The following is a 22,886-nucleotide window of genomic DNA, read 5'->3' as shown; positions in this document are numbered from 1 at the left end:
TTTATTTTCGAATTTGACTCAAGTTGAGTGTGGTTGTGAAAGAGTTCATGGCATGATAGCACCGACCCCACTCAACCCAACCCCCATCCGTACCAAAACCGGTGCTTGCGTCCCTTGTAGTTAACGTTTGGTAGATCTTACTTTGAGGTCGATTGTGTTATTGGCTATAGGCCTATAGCATAAGCCTATATATTAAAAAGTTGAAGTTGTATTTGTCAACAGAGTAGGCGTACACTTACAACAGTTTTCGATATTATCACGTGACGTAATATGTATACTTAATGACCACTATAGTCTCCAACATGAAATAATTACTTGACAATCTGAACTAGACAGGGAAATTACATTTGAAATTTACGGGGTGTCATGCCCGTATAGCTGGCAAGAGTAACCCATTCTGTGTTTAGTCACAACATCTGTGACTTTGAAAGAAATGGGTAACACACATGCTGTTTTGCCTGATATGATTTATAACGCCGACAGCAAGGTGTGTCGTCTGGCAAGGGTGTTGTTTAATTACAACTTCCCGACATGGACGTTAAATGGATGTGTGCCGAGAGATTGGCTTCGGTCAGCTTGCGAGTCTATAAGCCTCCATGGCTTCTTTCGCGAGTTCCTGCTTGCGGGAAGATCACATATACATACATACATACATACATACATACATACATACATACATACAACTGTATAACAATATGTTATGTACCGTACTGTACATAACTGTAAGGAAATGGTTGTTTCTTCTTCTTTTTTCACTATATATTGGAAGCTGCTATTCAATATCAATAGCCTAAACAGCCTCAGGTATTACTGAAATCTGTATTGTACATGCCTCTTTTTGACTAATATCTTGAACAAAACTATAATGGAAATCTAATAATCGAATCCTCTTGTTCGAGCTGATTCTGAGTCGAAATCAAATCCAAGTTCAACTTCGAACACTGGTATGCTTTTAATAGCTTATTTTGCAATATGCGAATTGGTCACTTGTTCCAACAACTTTTGGCATTGCGCAATACCAAGTATGCAGGTGTTGTGGAAATGATGAACCTTCGTAATGTTACACTTACACATTTACAGACTAAAGTTGATCAATGTTGTTCACGAGGAAGAAGAAAACATGCAATAATAGGCATGCAACGACAAATGTGATCGCCTATCCATCATGAAAATTGCCATTTCACCCAAGGAACTAAATTATGACGCAGAATATGTTACTGTAGTGTAACTAGTCCTGTTGTGCAACGTAAGTACATACAATGCAGTAATTTAGCCTAGGCCTAGTGTAAGTTATGACTAAGCCTTCAAAGTACAAGGAGGTATATTATTAGGATATTATTGGCAACGCTTCCCTTTACCTTCTGAATTTCAGTACTGTTGAACCTAATTGAACATGTTATTGGCCTCGCTTGCCCAACATAGCATTGACTACAACTTCTTTGCATTAAACAATATTCCATGTCCTGTCAACAGTCATGTTCTTGAATGCATCTGATATCATTAAACGGTGTGAATTTCTAATATGTATGTTAAGTATTAAGCCTTACTCTGTCATGAGAAAGTAGGTCCATATTCTGACACAGTCAGATCTTCACAAAATGTTTCACAAATTTTTGCCAACCAATTTCATAATAACAGCTCTGCAGTTATACTGTATGTCACAATTATCATGGACATTTCTTTGTTCACAAGTACTAAAGTTTTGGGTAAACCCAGATGTTTGGAATACACTTTAGTTCATAGTATCATACATATTAAATGAGAATTGTTGTGAAAATATAGCTGGAAATATGAAATGTAAACACATTTATTTCTTAACTTCCATCTTTGAGCTTTGCTCAAACATCTGGCAACTTTTCTACTACTGTAATGTACAATGAAAATATTTAGGCTATCTTATATCTGTCCATCCTTCCAAGAAGAATGTGTAGTAGCAGTATTAGTGCATTATTAGATGATGTTTTTTTTCTCTTACTTAGATGAAACCAACTATGCAATCCCAAACTCTTCATGGTCTATTTGAGGCTGCCTCTATACGATATAATTCTAACACAGCATTAGTCTCTGATCAAGGTGAAAGAGCAGATGTATTGACCTATGAAGCATTAGCATTCCTCTCTTCCAAACTTGCAGAGGAGACAAAAAGGCATGTCAAGAAAGAGAATGAAGTAATTGCTGTGATGGGAGGAGAATTTGATAAAGTCATGATTGCAGTTCTTGGGTAGGTATTATTGGAAGTTGTGGAACATTTATAAAAGATGTTAAACAGAAATTAAAATCGTATGTAGAACCCATGCTGTTGTTACCTGAGAGTAACATGAGGAGATCAAGCTTTTTTTGGAAGCATAATACTTTTATCAAACACATTTAGTTTATGTAACATTCCTGATGTAACTGTAATTAAATACAGTGATAGTTTTTGCTCCAGCCTGTGAAATGAAAACTTCCTACTGTAAACAACAAGGTAGTAAACATTGAACGGTTTTGTGTGTAGACAGATATTTATTGGTTTGAAATGACGTAAACTGCCCTTGCCAAAATTTTCAGTGGCTTGCGAGGATGCGTTCAAATCCTCTTGGTTGGACCAGTGGAACCCAATATTATCTGAGCAAAGATCCAACCATGAATAGTCTGAAACAGTGAATATACAGATTGACTGAAAGAGAAGGTCTCAAGTTACTCACAAAGAAGTTGTGAAGTATAGCACTATTAACCCAAAATATTTTTTTATTGACTTGAGTCAGGAAAATTGCTTGTAATGATTTAATGTAACTTTAAATGTGAAACGACTGACATGTTTCAAATAGAATGATTTGCAAAACTTTTGTGTTAAAATAGGCTGCATGTGAATATCTAATTAAGTGAGGGTAATGCTGAACACTGTTGAAAATTTTTGTCCGTATGATACATTCTCATAAAAATGCATTCTCAAAGTCCTGAGAATGCCAGCAGCCCTTCACTCACCTTACATTCCTTTGTGAAGGTTAGTAACCTTATAGTTATATTAGTCCTACTTTTTTTTTTTTTTTTAAGAATTCTTAAAGTTCCCGCAGCATTTACCTTCATTCCGAGACATTATCCAAAGAAGAAAACCACCAAAATTCTCTCTCAGGTGGAGGCAACTTTGATCATAACAAGTGAAGACATTTCGGAGGTGAGAGAATGAATCAATATTTATTTGAAATTTGAAATAACATCTGCAACCACGGATTGGATTGTCACTTTCAAAAACTACATATGACCTTCTTTCAGTTGTACAGGATGTGTGGTTGTAGGGGGGGGGGGGAGGTGCTACAGCAGCACTTGTGTAGGTTTGGATCAATGTTTTGATATTAATGTAGTAAAATAGCTTAAAACTGGTTAACTTTTATTTCAAGTACAAAAGAAACTTTACTTATTTAAACATGTTCAATTGTCCCAGTGGAAATTGAGCCACTATTTTAAAGTTTTGTTTGTCAGTGGCTCAGTAAGAAATAATTGGGCTCGGTAGTTTCTTAGTTTGATCGATGGTAACCTGAGTAGGATTCCTATTTAAAAGTTGTTTGTAAATTGTAGCTAAATGCCAATAACTGTTCCAACTTGAAAGTGAAATGCCTTGTTTAGTCTGCTGTTTATTAAAGTTTTCTTTATTATTCAGATGAAATTCCTGCAAACTACATTTAACACCTCCACGGAAGTGGTTGTTTTAGAAGGGACAAAGAAGACGTGTTTTAACTTTGTTCATCTTGTTCCGATCCACCCACGATTGAACGACCAAGGACGAATACCACTTTATTCACCCCTTGCCTATGTGGTGTTTACATCTGGAACCACAGGAGACCCCAAGATGGTGAAGGTCCCTCACCAGTGTATTGTCCCTAATATTCTTCATCTGAGGTGAGGTTTAGGGAAATACTCTGTTTAGTGAAATGAGACAAAGTTGAGAAAATAGATCTTTCCAAAACAGTGAGTTTTGCAATTTTTTCATGTTGAAGTTTATGTTTTGGTTTATTGTAAAAAAAAATAGAATAATCTGATACAAATTTGAGGATTTTGTGGTACTGTAGATTCACATGCATTGACAAGTTGTATTGGAGCTATTGTTAGGGACAAATTAAACTCATATCTATGAATATTCATGAGCTAAATCAGGGACGTACAATTTGTGTTGCTCTTTGGTCGCTGAATAGTGTCACCACATAAACTAATCATTAAGGCTAGCTTGCAGAAACAACATAGAAGTAAAATTGCCACATTTTTCAAGACTAATATCAGTATTATAGATGACAAAATAACTACCCAAATTATGGTGCACTAGAAGACATACAGAAAAGTGAGGTGTGCATGTATTCAAACCCTCCTAAACGTTATAAATTGAATATATATATTGATATATTTCAGGTACAGAATGTGTTTGTAGTGGTAAAGATCGTAATTTTACTACATGTTGAAAACGAGTAAATAGTTTCTATGACACGGTTCCGTTTCTTTTTCTTTTTCAGAGAATTATTCAGTGTTCGTCCATCTGATGTAATATTTAATGCTGCCCCATTGACATTTGACCCCAGTATTGTTGAAATATTTCTGGCTCTGTCTTCTGGAGCTAAACTGGTGGCTGTTTCAAATCAGATCAAAGTATCTCCTAACAGACTCATTTCTGTTCTGGTCGAGCATAGAGTAACCATACTTCAGGTGAGGTCAAAAGGTCATATTTTTGTGATCATGTACAGATTATTATGTTATTAAAACAATTTGGCTGCCGCTACTATGTAAGTTCTGAAATGTTTAATTAATACAGAAAGTTTTATACTCATTAAATTCCTTGACCAAATTGTAATATGAATTGCAATTCATGTCATTTGAGGCCATAAAAGCCTCATGGCTTGGTTTTTTTTCCACTGAGTTTTGTGTCGCATTGGAGGAACTGACCAACTTAACTTGTTTTAAGATAAGTAGTGCAGTTTACTTTTTTGATGGGCCTCGGTTGTTTAATTGGTCATTTTTCTTTCAAATATTCAAAGTGCTACCTAAATACACAACCTGCAATATTTATTTTATATTAACGGTGTAAAACATGTCAAACTTAATTTTGTGCCTAATATCATCCTGTAATGCAAACATAATGTGCCTTCCGATATAACTTTGTGGCAAATTTCAGTGAAAAATTCAGCTCCTGTTACAAAAAAGTTTGGGGTGAAATCAAGAATTTTGAATCGAAAAGGCAAGACTTTTGTATATTGGGGCTTTGACTAGCCTTCTGACCTTTTCGATCTTCTTTTTCTCCTTTTTGTTTTTATTCGTTTTTGGCAGACAACACCGAGCTTTCTTTTGAGAGTCGACCCAGGGTTACTGAAATCTACGATATTGTCAAGTGACTCATCTCTGAGAGTCTTAGCCTTCGGAGGAGAGCCTTGTCCGTCTCTGTCGAGGTTATCTGAGTGTTTTCATCGGGATAACAAAACTGAGATTTATAACCTGTATGGAATTACTGAGGTTTCTAGTTGGGCTACTTGTCATCGTCTTCAAAGAGAATTAACAGAGGATGGGGGTGAGATGGAGAGGTAAGGTTGATCTTACACTGAAGATTTCAATGTGCAGGTTAAGTGGGATGGATGAATAATTTTGGTACTAGATGTTATGTGAAATTTATTACAGTTTACACTAAGTTCCTTCTATTTTTCATAATACCTTTCGAAATAAGCAACCTACAAATCTTAGACAGTGAGACCTGTTTGTATATCACTGCAGAAAGCACACTGTGTGTATGTAGATCTTTTATTTAGTCAGTTGGTAGTTGATAGATTGGTCTAATCTATAATAGCATGATAGTCATTTCTTATATATAAATCATACATTCGTCTTTGTAGATCTTTCATGTAGTCAGTTGGTAGTTGCCAGATTGGTCAAATCAATAACAGTGTGATAGTCATTTGTATGACATCATATATATATATATATATATATATATATATATATATATATGTATGTTTCTTGTATAAATCATACATTTTGTCTTTGTAGATCTTTCATGTAGTCAGTTGGTAGTTGCCAGATTGGTCTAATCTTTAATAGTGTGATAGTCATTTCTTGTATACAAATCATACATTTTGTCTTTGTAGATCTTTTTTTTAGTCAGTTGGTAGTTGCCAGATTGGTCTAATAGTGTGATTGTTGTTCATTCTTTGTTACTGCATCTCTGCCTCTCTTCAGTGTTCCTCTTGGTGAACCATTACTTGAGACTGTCCTAGAGGTCAGAGATGACCAGGGTGTGACTCTTACCACTAACAGGGAGGGACAGCTATTCATCGGTAATTAAATTAATCTCTGTTGCTGTTGTGATAAAAAATGTCCTTCTCTTCTTGATGAAATGCACCATGCCCACAAGTACTATCAAAGGTAGAAAAAACTGAGTGAAACCAGATAAAGGGATTCTTTAAAATCCTGTCAAACAAAATGTAAAAATTGCAGAGAGTTGCTGTAAGTTAGCAAGACTTTTCCACATATTTATATTTTATATATTTTTGAGCTATTTTGACGGGGAATAATTTTATCTGGTATCACATTTCAAAATGCTATGTAAAATGGTCATGTTGCTATACAAATGCAATGTTGTATAGCACTATTTTATACACAGCAGCCATAAGTATTTTATAAAAGACAAAGTTCAGAGCTTTCAAATCCAAAAGGTACAGTTCATTATTTTACACAGAGACCATAGTATTTTATACAGTAAGGCAAAGGCTTCAGAGCCTTTAAACTTGCTACACAAAATTTGTGCACTACCTTAAAGGCATTCATTATTTTACACAGAGACCATAGTATTTTATACAGTAAAGCAAAGGCTTCAGAGCCTTTAAACTTGCTACACAAAATTTGTGCACTACCTTAAAGGCATTGAAGACTCGCCCCAAACCGGGTGCGGCCATCTGAAAAAGTTAACTTTCTGTTGCTTGCAAGTAATGTTTTGTTTGTGTCTCTACAAAATGCAGACAGTAATGAAACGTGATATCTTGTTATCTTAAGCTGGACCTGAGATGGCCATCGCTGTATCGTTTGTACACTGTGCTGTGGGTATTGACCGTAGCTGTATGTATTGACTGTACACTAGTGTCTAATTACTGACGATAGCAAGCTGTGTGTGTATTTTCTGGGATCGATGGTGGTGTCTAACACTTCTGTTACACCTCATTTGAAACTAGGTCACATTACCCGCATTAGACGTTTCTTTTTGCGCGAGTCTTCACACCCTTTAATTTCCATGTTTGATATATGTGAAACAAAACAGATATTTTAGATACATTGTTTCCATACCAGTCAAAGAGTCTAATACTGAGTGAAATCTGCATGCACATTTTCTAAAACTTCATACTGACAATGTTCTGTTTTCCGACAGGGAGTTCCACCCGTATTTGTTACATTGGTGATGATAGGCATATCGAAGGAGAACCTGTCTTCCGAGCAACGGGTATATTTTTTAATTCGTCGTAAAAAAATGTGCTGATTATACACCGGTACAAAATTTGATGGGTTCTTACTGGAAGGTCAAATGGGAAAGATTTTGATATAATAAATAAAGCAAAGATGTACATGTTTTTTTACTTTACTTGATTTTTTAATTAGTTAATCAGAGTGATTGCATCAGAAACAAAGATACTAATCAGGCAATCACAGACTGCAAGTCTTGTTACTGGTTCTCTGTATTTATGATAAGATCATGATGCTAGAAGTTCAGAGTTAAGGGACATATATTTTCTAACTCCATAAATTGTGGATCTTCACGTACATGTGCACAGGCTGTAATCACTATAATTTTCATAGTAACATCATACATTAAAACCTCATTAGACCATTGTATTGTACAGCAACAAACATAGCTTTGAGTGTCAAAGTTGCACTAAACAACTGTTGAAGTATGAAGTGAAAATCAAAATAAAACAAAACTGTTAGCAAACTGCTTATACACTAAAGAGGGCCTGACGTTAGGTATGAAGTGGCGAGTTCTGCACGGATGATAGTATTTTATGGCGAGGGGGGATAATGCTGTTATGTAAGCTACACTTGTATCACAAGTACTAGTCCTTAGAAAAATTTACATTGTTTACAAATGAAAGAAGAACATATTTTTATTACGAATCCCGGTGAAATTAGCATGCAATTCCTACGTTGAGTGTTTTGGTGATATTAAGAGTCGAAATTGTGGCAATTTGCTCAGTCAGTGAACTTGAAGCAAACAGGTGTGATGTTAGAACAATACCTAGAACAAAATGTTTTGTATATCTTCACGTTTTTGTCGTGATCATGGATTTGCTTTAAGTTTATCAATTCCCAAAGACTGTAGTTGATTAATATGTTAGTGCATCCCACTTTGTAAGGAAGGAAATTAAATGAACATTTGAAAGTAAAACATAAAACAAATTTGTCAGTGTACATCCATGTCATCACACCTACATGGACGGACGGATGGACGGACGGACGGATGGACGGGTGGACGGACGGACGGATGGACGGGTGGACGGACGGACGGATGGACGGACGGACGGACAATCGACCACTCTTCAGTGGACAATGCAAGGAATGCGCCGCTGTGCTGAAACCAATTGATTACATCTTTAAGATCACTTGGGTACAAAAACATGTCAACTTCAAATGTTGTCAATTTTAAAGGAATTTAATATTAACATTTACTGGGTACTAAAAATATGATCCTTATTTCATCATTCAAAAACAATTCTTCCTCTGGACTGTCTCTAAACATTTACAGACACAGACGATGCTTTCTCACACATTCTTGTTTCATAATATTAAATTGCAGGTGATTACGTCAGAATTACACCAGCAGGTTTGCTGTTCTTGGGCAGAAGAGACGACCAAGTCAAAAGATTTGGAAAACGCTTTAACCTGAGTCAAGTGGCAAAGGTAAGCTAGTTATCCTTGGATGTTGAAACTGTTTGGTCTGCTCTGTAAAAGAAAAAAAAGAATCAAATCTAGCAGAGATTTATATCACTGATTGACAGCTCACATTGACTGCAAATCACAGCTGGTCTAAGGTTAATTTCTTGGTATCTGTATTTAACTTTGAAGGGATGAATGAAATACAGATCAAACAGGAATGGCAATGAATAGCATAGCTGTTGTTTGTTTTGTCTTTTTGCGAGAATGATCCCTTACCGAAATCCCAGATCTGGCTTTATATCTGGTTTAATCTGGCCAGATCAAGTTTTATCTGGCCATATAAAGCCAGATATAACTGGATATAGAGTCAATCCAGATATGCAGATCAAGTTTTATCTGGCCATATAAAGGCCAGCTATAACTGGATATAGAGTCAATCCAGATAAGCAGATCAAGCTTTATCTGGCCATATAAAGCCAGATATAACTGGACATACATGTAAGACTGTATGCTTTTACATAGTGTATTTTCATAGAGATTCGATTCAACCAAAAACTGTCTTCAGATATCTGAAGACAGTTTTTGGTTGAATCGAATCAAAAACATATTACCACTAAACTCCAGGCCTCGTGTGTGTTACCAACAGAATTATCCAGCTCTGTAATAGTTGGAACCAACTCCCTTGTTACAATCATTTCTCTTCTTGAGGATGGTAGACACTTGCTGCAATATCTGTCGTACCATGGCAACCAGGGTTCACACCTACTGTTCATTTTGGAATAACCCATTATATGTCAGGGAATGGTTTTCACAGAAAGATTTGTCCGTTAAACAAATATACTTGATGCATCTTCAATCTCATATTTCCTGGTGGGAGTGGTGGGTAAATAATTACAATATCTTTTTTTTCTTTTGACAGACAGTTGAAAGCTTTCCCGAAGTTTTGAGCTGCCAGGCAGTGTTGGACAACTCTTACGAACCGCCTAGACTTTACGCTTTTTACATTCGCACAGACGAAAGTAGTCATAAGACGACATCATTTCAAGAGACAGAGGAGGGTAAAAGGTTAAAGGTCAGATTAGAGGAATATGTTTCAGAAGAAGCTATTCCCGATCGCATCTTTACATTAAACACCTTCCCCGTCACGCATCACGGAAAATTAAATACCGAGTGTCTGAAGCAACGGACCAGAGACTATCTACAACAATGCAGCAGCCGTGGCGGTACCTCGATAGAACAGATTGTCGAGTGTCACATTAAGGTAAGGTTGGAATATTACCATCGTAGTAGGAATTGAGTTCATGCAGAATATATTGGTCACCAGTACTACAAAAATTTGGATTTTTATTATATTCTTCAAATTGTCTCGAGCTATTTAGAGGTGCAGGTAGTGATGTGAGTCAGAAAGGGAAAATTCATTTTGCTACAGATCTTTCCCCAGACACCTTCCCCCCCCCCCATACTTGGGAGGTAGCTCCAAAAATCCCTTTGTGTTAAGAGTCCTAGATCCACCCCTGGACCAGCAACCTATGCAACATGATGCTGTAATAAAAGTGAGAGTAATATTTCCAGGAAATTTGGGGACATATTGATGTTGTTGTAAGTGGATTTCAAGGCTTTGTCAAAATGCCAATTTTTTGGGTTCAAGAAAAATGTCTATATCTTTTATAAATGATTTTTTTTTGATTGACAGAGGAGACAGACAATTTCAGTACGATTGGCCATAATGATTTCACACACTATGGATGATACCACATGCATTCATAAATCTTCTTCAAATTTGAACATCAAAAAAGATAACATTTTGTGGTTAAAAAAGAGGTCTTAGAAAGCACTTTTTGTACATAAAAGTTTCATAATTTACTTGTTAATGTAATTGTTTTGTTCTTTTTATTTTTATAGCAGTTTCATTTGTGAAAGGTTGGTCTCAGAATTCCACCAACAATTGTCTGTGTTGGACAATCGTCATAAATCGTTGCAAGGAATTATTTCTGACTAACTATTGTTTTCTTTATTTTTTTGTACTCTAACACTTACAGGAGATGCTCTTCATCTCAGTCGGATTAGACCGAGCGAAAAGTTTCATAGAACTCGGCGGGAATTCCTTTCAAGCCGTTAACCTCGTAGAGCTGTTGGAGAGACATTTGAGGAAAACAAACGAAAAACTGTTGGATTCCATTCTTCATCAGTCGATCGGAGAAGTTATCACCTTATTAAATCAAACTGCTGAAGATTCAAGATTACCTGAGTTGACTGAAAAGTCCCAATCTGACACGGCCGTTGTCGTCGTCGAGGCTTTCATCAACCCCGAATATGATATGGATGACCAGAGTCATAATCATGTTTCCATGGAACCTAAAACCAAGACCGAAGAATTATTACTTACGGAACATTCTGAGGAGAGAACTATCAATGTTGATGGAGATCAAGTAAAAAGAAGAAAACTTTGTCACAAGGAAGTTATTAATAGAACAACTGTACTGAGGAGAGGTAGTGCCGTCACCATGGGTGAGAACGTTTCCATGGTAACGCAAGAAATGACAGATGGTGCCCAGTTGTCAATGAAGGAGAATTGGAGCCTGGATTTGGAAAAGTGCATCGACGCCTCGCCTCTAGTTGTAATCAGAGAAGGGTAGGTAGTACTGTAAAAGTTGTAGTTCTTGTTGGAGAAAGAGGAAACTGTAAAGAATTGTTGTTTTAATAATTAATGATCTTGTTGTTTTAATAATTAATAATCTATATTTATAGAGACATGCAATGGTACAGTCGTCACACTTCCAGAATTGCCCTCTTTTTATTATTTTATCTTAAATGAGCACCTGGGTGGACTTAAAACATTTCAAAACATGTTGTGGGAATTTTATTGGTAGTTCTGACAAAGTTGTAATAAATACAGTGAAAATACTGTAAATGTAGTGATTGGCCCATCTAACAACTCAATTTCAGCACAGCAAGCTAAAAGGTCAATAGTATATATAGTCCTTCAATAGTTGTGATCATTCAATAATATTTAACAATATTAACCTCAAATCTGGTAGCATTAACATTAACTTGCAACGACAGTATTCCACCACAAAAAGGAAGAATGACACCCCAACTTAGACCCTCCCCCTACCCCACCCCCCTTCCAAAAAAGGCTGCATCAACTTTTCCTCCAGTAAACATATGGTAACCCTAGAGGCAGTAACAGAAATGCTTTTGTCATGAGTAGACATTGATACTTTCAAACAAGGAACAGCAATTAGGATCTATGATATAAAGATATATACAAATAATGGCAACCTATAGAATTTAAAGGTTGCAGTCAAATTGCCAGTGGATTGCCTTAGATTTTACCAAATATAATAATCTGTTTCCAAGTTTGGAATCTTCCTGATTATGTTTACATATTATTGCATAAATTCATGATTTTGTTGAATAAACATGATTTGATTTCTAATCATTGTATTCAAACATGTTTTCACTAGCCAGGTCAGTTTTAATTGACAATCACAAGTAACCAACACTTCGTACATCTTTTGTTCTTTTCTGTTGTTTTCTTTCTGAGAGTCTCATCTCTTGAGACTTCAATCTTCTATATTTTGTAACGTTTCTTTGAGAAACACCTTATCGCTTGCTTGAAGAAGGTCATTTTATAGAATATTATCGTGGAAAAGTTGAAGGTATACAGTCTTGTTTGAGGCCCCTTCATATGACTTTACAACACTTATCCCCTGGTCATTGGTTACTAGTCATACCCACACACTAAAGTGGGCATAATTCAAACAATCCCTCCTGGGGCACCACAGTAGACCACATCTACATGTCCCCGGAGGACTTCCCATAGGGTGTAGCCACAAACCAGCGCAAGCAAGTTATCTCACAAGTCACCATTTTATACACCTGGGTGAAGAGAGGCAATGGAGATAAAGTGCCTTGCCCAAAGGACACAACATAATGATCTGGACAGGACTCTAACCTGCAAACCTTAGATCACAAGTTCACTGCTGCCTGAACCACTTGACCACAATGCTCTCTCCAGTGAAGTCCAATAGAAACTAAAAACAGCTCATTTTGTATCAACAGAAATGAAAGTTAGATCAGGCTGTTAGCTGTAACCTAGTATTGATACCATATTATGTAAACTGTGAAAGATTAACACTGATCAACTTTCCTTTAATAGTGTGAATTTTTTTTAATACACATAGAAATATTAATCTTTCATCTTCTTTTCCAACATCTTAGATCACCTGACATCATTGTTTACATAGGTTCCCATTCTGGGATCTTTCTAGGTTTAGACCTAGAGACAGGCAGAAGACTTTGGCAAGTTCGACTTCCAGACAGAATAGAATCGTCTGCCTGTTTTTCGCCCAGCTGTAATCTTGTCGTTGTCGGTAAGCTGCATGGAGTGTACAAAATTGACAATTAAGAACACTTAATTAACAATTAATTAATATATTCTAATTTCTGCCATGTGTCTGCCACAGATGTATGTCTCAGCGGTACTTAATACGCAAAAATCTTGTTGTATAATGCTCCAAAGAAAAGATCAGGTGCCTTGAAGTGATGCCTCCAAAAAGAATAGAAAAAAGTGTATGTAAGCAAGGAATAATTTAGTGTCTTATGCAATCTTATATCAAATTAAAATAAAACAAAATTGTTAGCAAACTGCTTATCCACTACTGAGAGCCTGTGTAAGAGAATGTGTAAGAAAGTAAGTTGGCCTGACTATTCGATCCTAGCAGGAGCTTCTCCGATCCTAGCAGGATCTTCAGAAGATCCTGCTAGGATTGAAACGTCAGGCCAACTTACTTTTTACACACTTATATAAAATAATGTGGTTCCCTGTGTACCAAAACTGCTTTATACATCTTTGCACTTGTATGGCATTTTGATGTTGTCCAAAATGAAGTGCGACTTGACTGCATTTTATCAGTAGCACACCGAATCATGACTCTATGTCATGTTTAATACAAAGGAAAAAGGTTACATAAGGAAGTATACAAAGAGGATATGCCATAATGACATCACAATGATCACATACCACCTTTTGTGTTACATTTTTTAGGTGGTACAGTTAGTAATAAAGAGTTGATCTGGCAGAAATAAGTTAGCCTAGTAATGATAGCTGGGCTCTTATTGTGCCTTTGTCTACTAATACCATGAACCAAGTCTAAATGTGCTTACTTCTACTTTTTTACCATGAACCAAGCTTAAATGTGTCTACTTCTACCTTATACCATGAACCAAGTCTAAATGTGCCTACTTCTTCTACCTTATACCATAAACTAAGTTCATGATGAACATAAACAGAAAAAGTAGGTTGGAGTAGGTTAACCAAAACATATCTCTCCTTTGTAGAAAGTAATGATTGACTGAGTCTAAGAAATGTGTGTAGTTGTCATGCAAGAAGTATCTCAACAACTCAAAAATCAAAACAAATTTAAACATGAGGATACAGTAGCTTCACCTAATAATTCACTTAAATTATATTATTATTGTTTTTAGGTTGTTATGACCATCACATTTACTTCCTGGATGCAATGACGGGAACTGTCTACTGGATGTTTCGTACCCTTGGGCCTGTCAAGTCTTCACCTACTTCAGATCCTGTCACTGGATTGGTCTATGTCGGGTCACATGACAGCAACGTCTACGCTCTTCAACCACAGGTAGGTCTTTAAGTCTCCTGTGTAACTAATCACATGGACATTTGCAAGCATAGAGATTATTATTGCCAAGCTTCACAGAAATACACTTTTAAGCTGTGAACAATTTTTGTTCTTGGCTTGTTTGGCAGAAACATCCCAAAAAAGAAAGGTTATTACATATCAGCATGCATGACCTTATTTTGCAATCTTTTCATGATGTGAGAATGATGTGTATACGTTAACATGCATGTTAAAATTTTATTCTTATTTTTTTATTTTGTTTTTAAGTTGTAAACTACAAAATTTGACCTTTCCCCCCCTTTTTCTTGTTAATCTAGACCAAAACATGCCAGTGGTCCATGAGTGATGGTGGTGGTTCCATGTTTTCATCTCCTTGTATCGACTCTTGGAACAATTCTCTCTACACGGCCAGTTTATCAGGAAAGCTCCTTAGCATTTCAAAGGTAAGAGGGGGGGCATTCTTTATGGAGGGGGCGGTGAAGGAGGGGGGAGGATGGGTGCAGTGATTATTTATCAAAGAATATTGATTGTATATTAACAATTTGTGTACAAGTTAATCAACCACAGTAAGCTAGTCAAATTGAAGCAAGGTAGAATAAACTTCAAGATTGAAAATTGTCGACTAAACTTACTTCCAACAAATTTTGAAAGGATCAAAGAAGAGTTTGTATTTTAGAACAGGATTTGAGCCAGAGGCCTCAGGATTTACAATCCCAGTGCTTTATCAATGGGGCTACATAGCCCCTATTTGGTATCGATCACTTTATTTATTTGCTGGGAGCACCAGTCTGAACTACCTTCCATACCATGTGTACTTGGATCCCATCCAGCACCATTCAATTCAAGTGGCAGGGAAGGAATTTCAAGAGGGAGAAAAAAAATTAATTACTTACGTTTTGTGCCAAATGTCTTTGCTCTTTGAGGGTATCTGTATAATTTCCCAATCAGTTTTCTATTTATTTAAAATAATAAGTTATTAGTATTTTTCAACCCTAGTGAATGAAGTTCATAATTTTGTAATATATATATATCAGATGATGAAACTCTTGCCCAGTCCCCCCCCCCCACCATTCCCCTCCTCCCCATTTACTCCTATATGCTCTTGCCCTCCAACTAACCCCATCCCACCCCAACCATCCCCCTTTCCCACCCTCCCCCTTCTCCACTCTGTCCTGTATATACATTTTGTATGTATTGTACTTTGCATTGTTTCAGGAGTCAGCTAGTCTTAATTAGATAATTCAGTATTGGGTGATTGTCACCATATATTTTGCAAACTTACAAGTTGCAAAGATGTATGAAGTTATTCCACACAAAATTCCCATTCAATAGACTGGTACCTGAGTTTTACGATTTTTTTGTTCTATAAAAGGTCAAACTTAGTGCAAATTCTTGTGACCATAATTAAACAACAGATGGTTCATGCAAAGGAAGGTACATGCATCTTAATATAACCAATCTTAATATAATCCTTGCAATGTCACCTGATAAATGAACAAGGAAACATTTTTTTTTTTTTTAATATTATTGTTGTTATTATTATTTTTATTATTATCATCATCCTTATTATCCTTATTATTATTGTTATTATTATTATTATTATTATTATGATTATAATTATTATTATTACCATCTTTATTAGTATTAATATTATTATAATCATCTTTATTATTATTGTTGTTATTATTATTATTACTATTATTATTATTTTTATGTTCAAATGACAATATAATAACTTTCACATTTTATATGTTTGTTTCTCCACAGGATGCTGGAGATGTAAAGTGGTACTATCAATGTCCTAAACCATTGTTTTCATCACCAGTAGTCGCTGTAGCCAGTGTGGTCATAGGATGCGTTGATGGATCTATATATATCATCAATCACTTAGGAAAACTTGTGAGTAATATACGTTAGCCTAGGGTGCAGACCTAAAAGGTGGAGAAGTACCGACCTTAGTTTGAGGGTCACAGTTTCATACAAATTAGTTTTAAAAATTTTTTTTAAAGAAAAAACATAATAAAAGGAAAATATTAATAGTTGCATTTGTTACAGTCAAAACTAGACACCCCATATAAAAGTTTAGTTTTTAGGAAACTTTTGTGAATGAGGGCGCTAGTGGAATTTAAAGGAACTCTTGCTAATTATACGGCTGTAGGTAATTGCAGGGCTTGGGCAAGCTGAAATATAATAAACACATAGAAGTTAATCTGGCCATTCTGGCGTACCCACTACTGACTCAGCGATCAGCGCTGCCTACATAATACGCCGAACTTATGAAAAAACCTCTATTTGCATATGTCCTATCTCTGCAGGTGAGTTTCCTGAAATTTGCTGTGTTTATTATAAAAATTGTGATATGCTGGTAGAGAAATGCCCTTAGCAGTCAGATTATTGCTTGATGCTAGAGGATGCATTGTAGTAGGGCTACAATTTCATGAATATAATTTGGTTCAGTAGGCTCCTGCTGTTCATAATCAGAATAAAGGTACGCCGCATGTGCGTATGCATGTACTGGAGAAAAGTGTGAGGCATGTAACCTAGTTGTACGAACTTCCACTGTAGCAGGTCGCGTAAACATTAGATTTATATTTGGAGAATATACGATCAAGTTGTCTTTAATACTTAGTCATTATCATGACCTGCCAACAAACTGTGAGTTACTGGTTTATTGACTTCAATGATGTTCGAAGAAGTAGATTTAGGCTTGTTTAGACAAATGGACTTGTGCTCGATGTTGTACATAGGTCTAATGCATGATACATGGGCCTAACCTGCACAAAGTAATGCAATGATTTGCCATACAAGTTTGCCCAAATCACTTTTTAAACACAATCTCCATGTAAGTGGTCTATAAGGCTTACTGGACATTAAAGATCTTAAAACAGAATAAATAAATTATATTTTATTTATATTATATTAATTATATTCCATACTTATACTGAAGACAGTAGTTGACGTTTTCATTTCCCGACAAAACAAGAATCTTGTTTGTATATATTCCTTTACAGCTTCACCGTATTCCTACGGAGGCCCCAGTATTTTCTTCTCCGTGCTTGGTAACCCTTGACAACAGAGAAATCATCCTGGTTGGCTCACACGACGGACATGTCTACGGTATAAATCTTCACGAAGGAACCACTTCGTGGAAAACAAAGATAGGAAAACATGTATATTCATCACCCTCGTGCATATTCAATAACATCTACACTCTGTTTAATTCTGAAATTGGAAACAGATCTGAAATGGAAAGTGGGAAAGAAAGTTCCCAGGCTTTGTCAAGAGTGGCAGGTAATGGGCTTGTCTGCTGTTGCTCAACTACTGGTACTTTAGTAATTCTTGACCTAAATTCTGGTAAGGAGTTGACATCCCACTTGTTGCCAGGTGAAATATTTTCCTCTCCTTTATTAATGGAAGATGGCAGGATTATCCTGGGCTGCAGAAATAACATGATTTACTCATTCTCATTGGATACAGGTTAATTGTTTATGTGCTTAGGTTATAAATAAAGATGAATTTTTCAAATGAATTATAAGTCTGTTGTATCACTCTTTTGTTGTCTTCAATATTTGCTCTGCTTCCTTTCTCATACCAAGGACAAGCATGCACATAGCCAGAATTCTCACCCCCACCCCCACCCCCACCCTCACGAAACTTCACATGACACATGTATTGTGCTTCCCCATATTTGTTAGTGCCCTATTTTAATTGTTGATGCCTCACTGCCCCACCCTCCCCCCCCCCACACACACACTCAGAATTCCTGGTTAAGTGGCTGAGCACAACGATAAACTTAAAATTGTTAAAAGTTATGAAAGCTGACAAAACAAACAAACAAAAAATATTAACGATTTGTGTATATTATGTAACAAACGTTCACATTGTATTTATTAATTACTTTTTTCTTTAGGGAGTCTTCCACTTTGTTAAGCTTTTTAAGCTTTACGGAAGACTTCCCTCCACTTTGTACTTCTGTGGTGTAAAACAAATAAATAAATAAAATTCTAATTATAGAGGGATGTGAAAGGCAGCAGTCATAATTGTATAGCTGACTCCAAAGATTCACTAATTCTTTTCCTGATATCTTAAAAATCGCAAAGGTGTCCCATTTATAAAAAAGACGCTCACTGTCAGTTTATTAACTACCGCCCAATCTCTGTGCTACCATACTTTTCAAAAATCATAGAAAGAATCATGTTCAACAAGATCCTAGTTTTTCTTAACCAACACCACATTATGTCAAACAGCCAGTATGGTTTCCGTCCAGGATATTCCACTGAACTCGCGATAGTCCACGTGATTGATAAACTAAGTAAAGCAGCAAGTGACAATTTAAACTTCTCTAGGTGTCTTCCTTGATCTTTATAATACGTTTGATACTATTGACCATTCTATCTTACTAGATAAAGTATTTCCATATTGATTTTGCGGATTAACGTATGACTGGATCACAAGTTATTTGACAGGAAGGAAACAATTTACTTCTTTCAAAAACAAAAATTCTAACTTGCAAATAATCTCTGGTGGTGTCCCCAAGGTTCCATTCTTGGGCACTACTCTTTGTCATCTACATGAACGACATAACCACGATTTCATCTAAATCTTCAATAGTGATGTTTGCCAGATGTTTACCCAAGACTAGAATAATGAAACAAATGTTTAGTTGTTTTGAACCCATGGGAGAAACACTTTAAACATTAATGCAACCTTAACAAAATTTATCTGATTTATATCGTTCTTGCCAATATGACCTAACTAGAAGTATCCTTGAAAATTTGGAAAAGACACGGTACCACCTCGCAGCTGCATCAGCAATCTCAAACGATATTGAACTTCTTCAAATAACACAAATAATACCACCAAAAATTACAGACAAAAATCATTAATGATACCAAAGGTTCAACACATTCCCACTTTTGAACAATAAATGCTTCTCTATCTCCACCCCTCTTCACCCATCTATCTCTCCAGGCTCTCTCTTTCTTTCAAGATTTCAGTTCGAAACCTGCAATCACCCACCCGACACCATGCCACCTGTAACACATGTTACCGTGTAACGAACACAAAGTAGTAATTACTGATGCACAAGGAATTGCTTGCCCTTCCAGTATTGTGAAACAGTGTCCCTTCTCATTAGGTACAAGAGTCACTTTATGGTAGTAAAATGTACAGGTAGCTTTTTTTCAAGATATCATAAGATGCACCCTTTTGTTTTTAAAGATGTATCCCATTGTTGAAAACTTTGTAATTTTAGCTAAAAAGGCCCTCTCTTGGACCTTCTTCTCCTATATATGTTTTCTAATTGTGTACACGCTTCAGCATCAAGTTTGATTTCATACAGCACGTGACCATTATATTTCAGTCACGCAGTAGACTTAATTGAGTTTCACTCAAACGATGCATGCATGTGATTCCTCAATTTGCAGAGTGACTTTTCTCAATCTACCATTTCTCCAAGGATTAAACAAAATCTACCATATCTCTAAAGATGATTTTAGGCACAAAATTTAATTCTGATTTGCTGTGGACGGTAAGAAAACTCTGCTATCAGTCCAGGGCCCTTTTTCTAATGCAACATTTTTTTAATGACCCTTTAAACAGCTGAGATTCATCAGGTCAATTGACTGGACCATTTAGGTCAGTTCCTCAGATGCAACATAAAACTTATAGCAGTTTACGGCTTCAAAATGATGTCATGTTTACATTGCATAATATATGAATTTGTCAAAGACAAATGTTATTGAATGTCATTTAAGTCGTGCTCTGTGGTTAGAACATGTTTTGGGTTGAGTTATTATAATCGAACAAAAAACAACAACAATGAATTAACTTTAACATGTAGGTATGAACAGAGGAACCAACTTTACCAAACTAACATTCTTTGAGAGGCCAATATTTTGAAAACGATTACAGAAATATTACTAGCATTCATTTTGTTTTTGAAATACGGCATATCAAGCCTAAGATTCTGCCAAGGTCATCCTTAAAAAGGAGATGGGTAAGTTACACTATGGAAGTCATTCTATAGCTTCTCATTATCGTTTTTGATCATGATTTCATAGACTTTCGAATGAATAGCAAAATCGACTTGAATCAAGTCTATCAAATAAACAGTTGTTAAAGTTAAACACAAATTAATCAAATTGCTGCTGTATGTTTCCTTCTTAGTTTAACAGGCGCGTATCCAGGATTTTGTAACCCGGGGGGGCGCGAATTACCATCTAAGCGGAGCGCCACCATCGGTTGGCGCGAAGCGTACAAGAAAATTTCTGGTTTTGATACCCCCCCCCCCCCCAGATCGCCGGAAATGGCACTTCTCCGGCTTGAAAATGACCAACCAGATGTACACTTTTGCCTGAGAACCAAGTATATCCCAAAAGTTTTTTTCCATCCATAACCTTTTTGAAGATTTTCACCAGTCACACATCATGTTCGACCTCATTGCATGTCCTATGGATCATTGCTTTTGTAGGTGATTCTACGTCACCGCCCACAATATCCGAAAGCCCCACTTTTCAAGGTTTTAAGCCGATTATTTGTTGAGAATTTGAAAATTCACATTTCTCGTGAATAAAACTCACTTCAAAACATACCCATGATGTTGCAGAAAATTCAATCTATGGACAACCAATATAGAGAAACCTCCTTGAACCCCTAACAGACAGGTCAAAATTGCACGAGTAGAAGAAAGTATGATGAAGAATGTTGGTGAGGAAATTTTGGAAAATTCCGACACAGTTAATTTCTTGGTGTAGAAATATTGCAAAAAATTTCGGCTTTTCTTCGGGCAAGTCGTTACAGCCCCAAATCCAATTTGGCTCCTACGCCTTTGACTACACACATAAACACTTTTTTGAGGCTGTTCATTGTGGAACATGCATTTCAATGCTCACTGATATGATCTTATATCTGCTCTTTGCTTTACAAATTCGAACAGGCATGTAGCGAGTAATTGCCAAGGGAGGGGCGAAGCCTGTAGGCAAACTATATAAGCGAAGCGCCACCATGGATTGGCGCGAAGCGTACAAGAAAAATTTTGGCCGAAAATGCCTCCCAGATCGCTGGAAATGACACTTCCCAGGCCTTGTAAGTTGCATCTAAGCATTGTCTATTTTGAAATTACTAGCGATGTCATAAAGAAAATTTGCACGGGGGGGGGGGGGGGGCGGTCGCCCACTTCCCGAAATGCGTCATGTTCCCCGACGACGCGGTCGAGTTCAAGACCAGCCACAGTTGGTTCCATATAGCACAATTGTACTACAATTTATACAATTGTTTAAGGCGTCCATACACACACACACGCGTTATGATAGACCATATATAGTATTTATATAGATACATTAGTGAGAGAGGAAAAATGGAAACGTCAAAAATGGAGTTGTCGGTGTAAGGGGTAGGGTGAGGCGCACACCCCCTCCGTAATCCTTGATCTGTCACTGGCTACCCTGTGTATATAATAAGGATCAGCGCTTTAACTATGACTGTTCCTCTTTCTCTTCCCGAGGTCTTGGCTCTCTTTTACTCCCTCCCTTTCTCCTTTTTCTCTCTTTTTCTTTTTCTTTTCCCTTCCTTTCTCTCCTCCTTTTCTTTTTTTCCCCTCTTTTTTCCCTTTTTTCTTCTCTTTTTTTTCTCTCCTCTTTTCCTTACCCGGGGGGCGCACGCCCCCAACGCCCTCCCTGGATACGCACCTGTTTAAACTGTAGCTTATCCTTTTAGTCATGTGAAGGCGGTTTCTATTAATGAGGGTATATATATATATATATGTTCTGTAAATTATTACAAAGTGAAAATTAAAACAAAACGCGCATATATTCTTATCTATTTGCCCCATACATGCAGTAGCCTACTTTCTTTCTGGACATTCGATGCTCTTTTCCACTTTGCCAGTTTCAGTCGCACGAAATGTATATGATAGACAACGCACATTTATCGTGGGAAAGAACTCAACTCACAAACCACTTTGAAATACCCAAATCAAAGATTGTCCTTCAGAAAGTGTTAACGGAGGAACCACACTTGTCTAAAATTATTGGAAGTGTGTGTCAATCTGCCCTTGACTGTATTATTAAAGATAAAGTAACCGTACTTTGTAAACCAACAGCCGTGAAGGTCGCACAATTTCTGTGGGGTTCGGTTAACTTAAAATCACTTCCCTCGGACATGTGCGTGAATCTTATCAGTTTTACGCTTATTACAATATAGGGCGCAATACGATAATGTATTTTCATATACCACAGCGGGAGACAATGCGACGAGAACATGGAAGAGGGGTGGGTGAGGGGGTTGAGAAGAGGTTATGGAGAATAATGAGGGATATCATGATCTTTCAAAAGGCGTCACTGGGCAGGTATTTTAAAGTTT

At 36.6% G+C, this 22,886-nt stretch overlaps 2 protein-coding genes across 3 annotated transcripts in view; one reads left to right on the top strand and one right to left on the bottom strand.

Moving 5' to 3' along the window:
* Positions 1-22,886, bottom strand: part of LOC139979497 (MIT domain-containing protein 1-like) — a 167,722-nt gene that overhangs the window by 106,442 nt on the left and 38,394 nt on the right. The window lies entirely within an intron of this gene.
* Positions 907-18,054, top strand: LOC139979801 (beta-alanine-activating enzyme-like). 2 transcript variants are annotated; one of them, XM_071990920.1, is made up of 16 exons: positions 907-1,250; positions 1,980-2,221; positions 3,034-3,154; positions 3,638-3,876; positions 4,482-4,671; positions 5,290-5,540; positions 6,190-6,287; positions 7,373-7,444; positions 8,792-8,895; positions 9,791-10,132; positions 10,911-11,503; positions 13,096-13,247; positions 14,362-14,525; positions 14,843-14,968; positions 16,293-16,424; positions 17,537-18,054. In XM_071990920.1, exons 2-16 carry the CDS (start codon positions 1,980-1,982, stop codon positions 18,005-18,007), a joined length of 3,297 nt encoding a protein of 1,098 aa, XP_071847021.1. In that variant the 5' UTR covers positions 907-1,250; the 3' UTR covers positions 18,008-18,054. The 2 variants fall into 2 exon arrangements, with proteins under 2 accessions (XP_071847021.1, XP_071847020.1); XM_071990919.1 differs by having other exon boundaries at positions 913-1,246.

The sequence above is a fragment of the Apostichopus japonicus genome, chromosome 14 (assembly GCF_037975245.1).
Source record: "Apostichopus japonicus isolate 1M-3 chromosome 14, ASM3797524v1, whole genome shotgun sequence".
Classification (NCBI taxonomy): domain Eukaryota; kingdom Metazoa; phylum Echinodermata; class Holothuroidea; order Aspidochirotida; family Stichopodidae; genus Apostichopus; species Apostichopus japonicus.
This window is presented reverse-complemented; position numbering and strand designations above follow the sequence as displayed.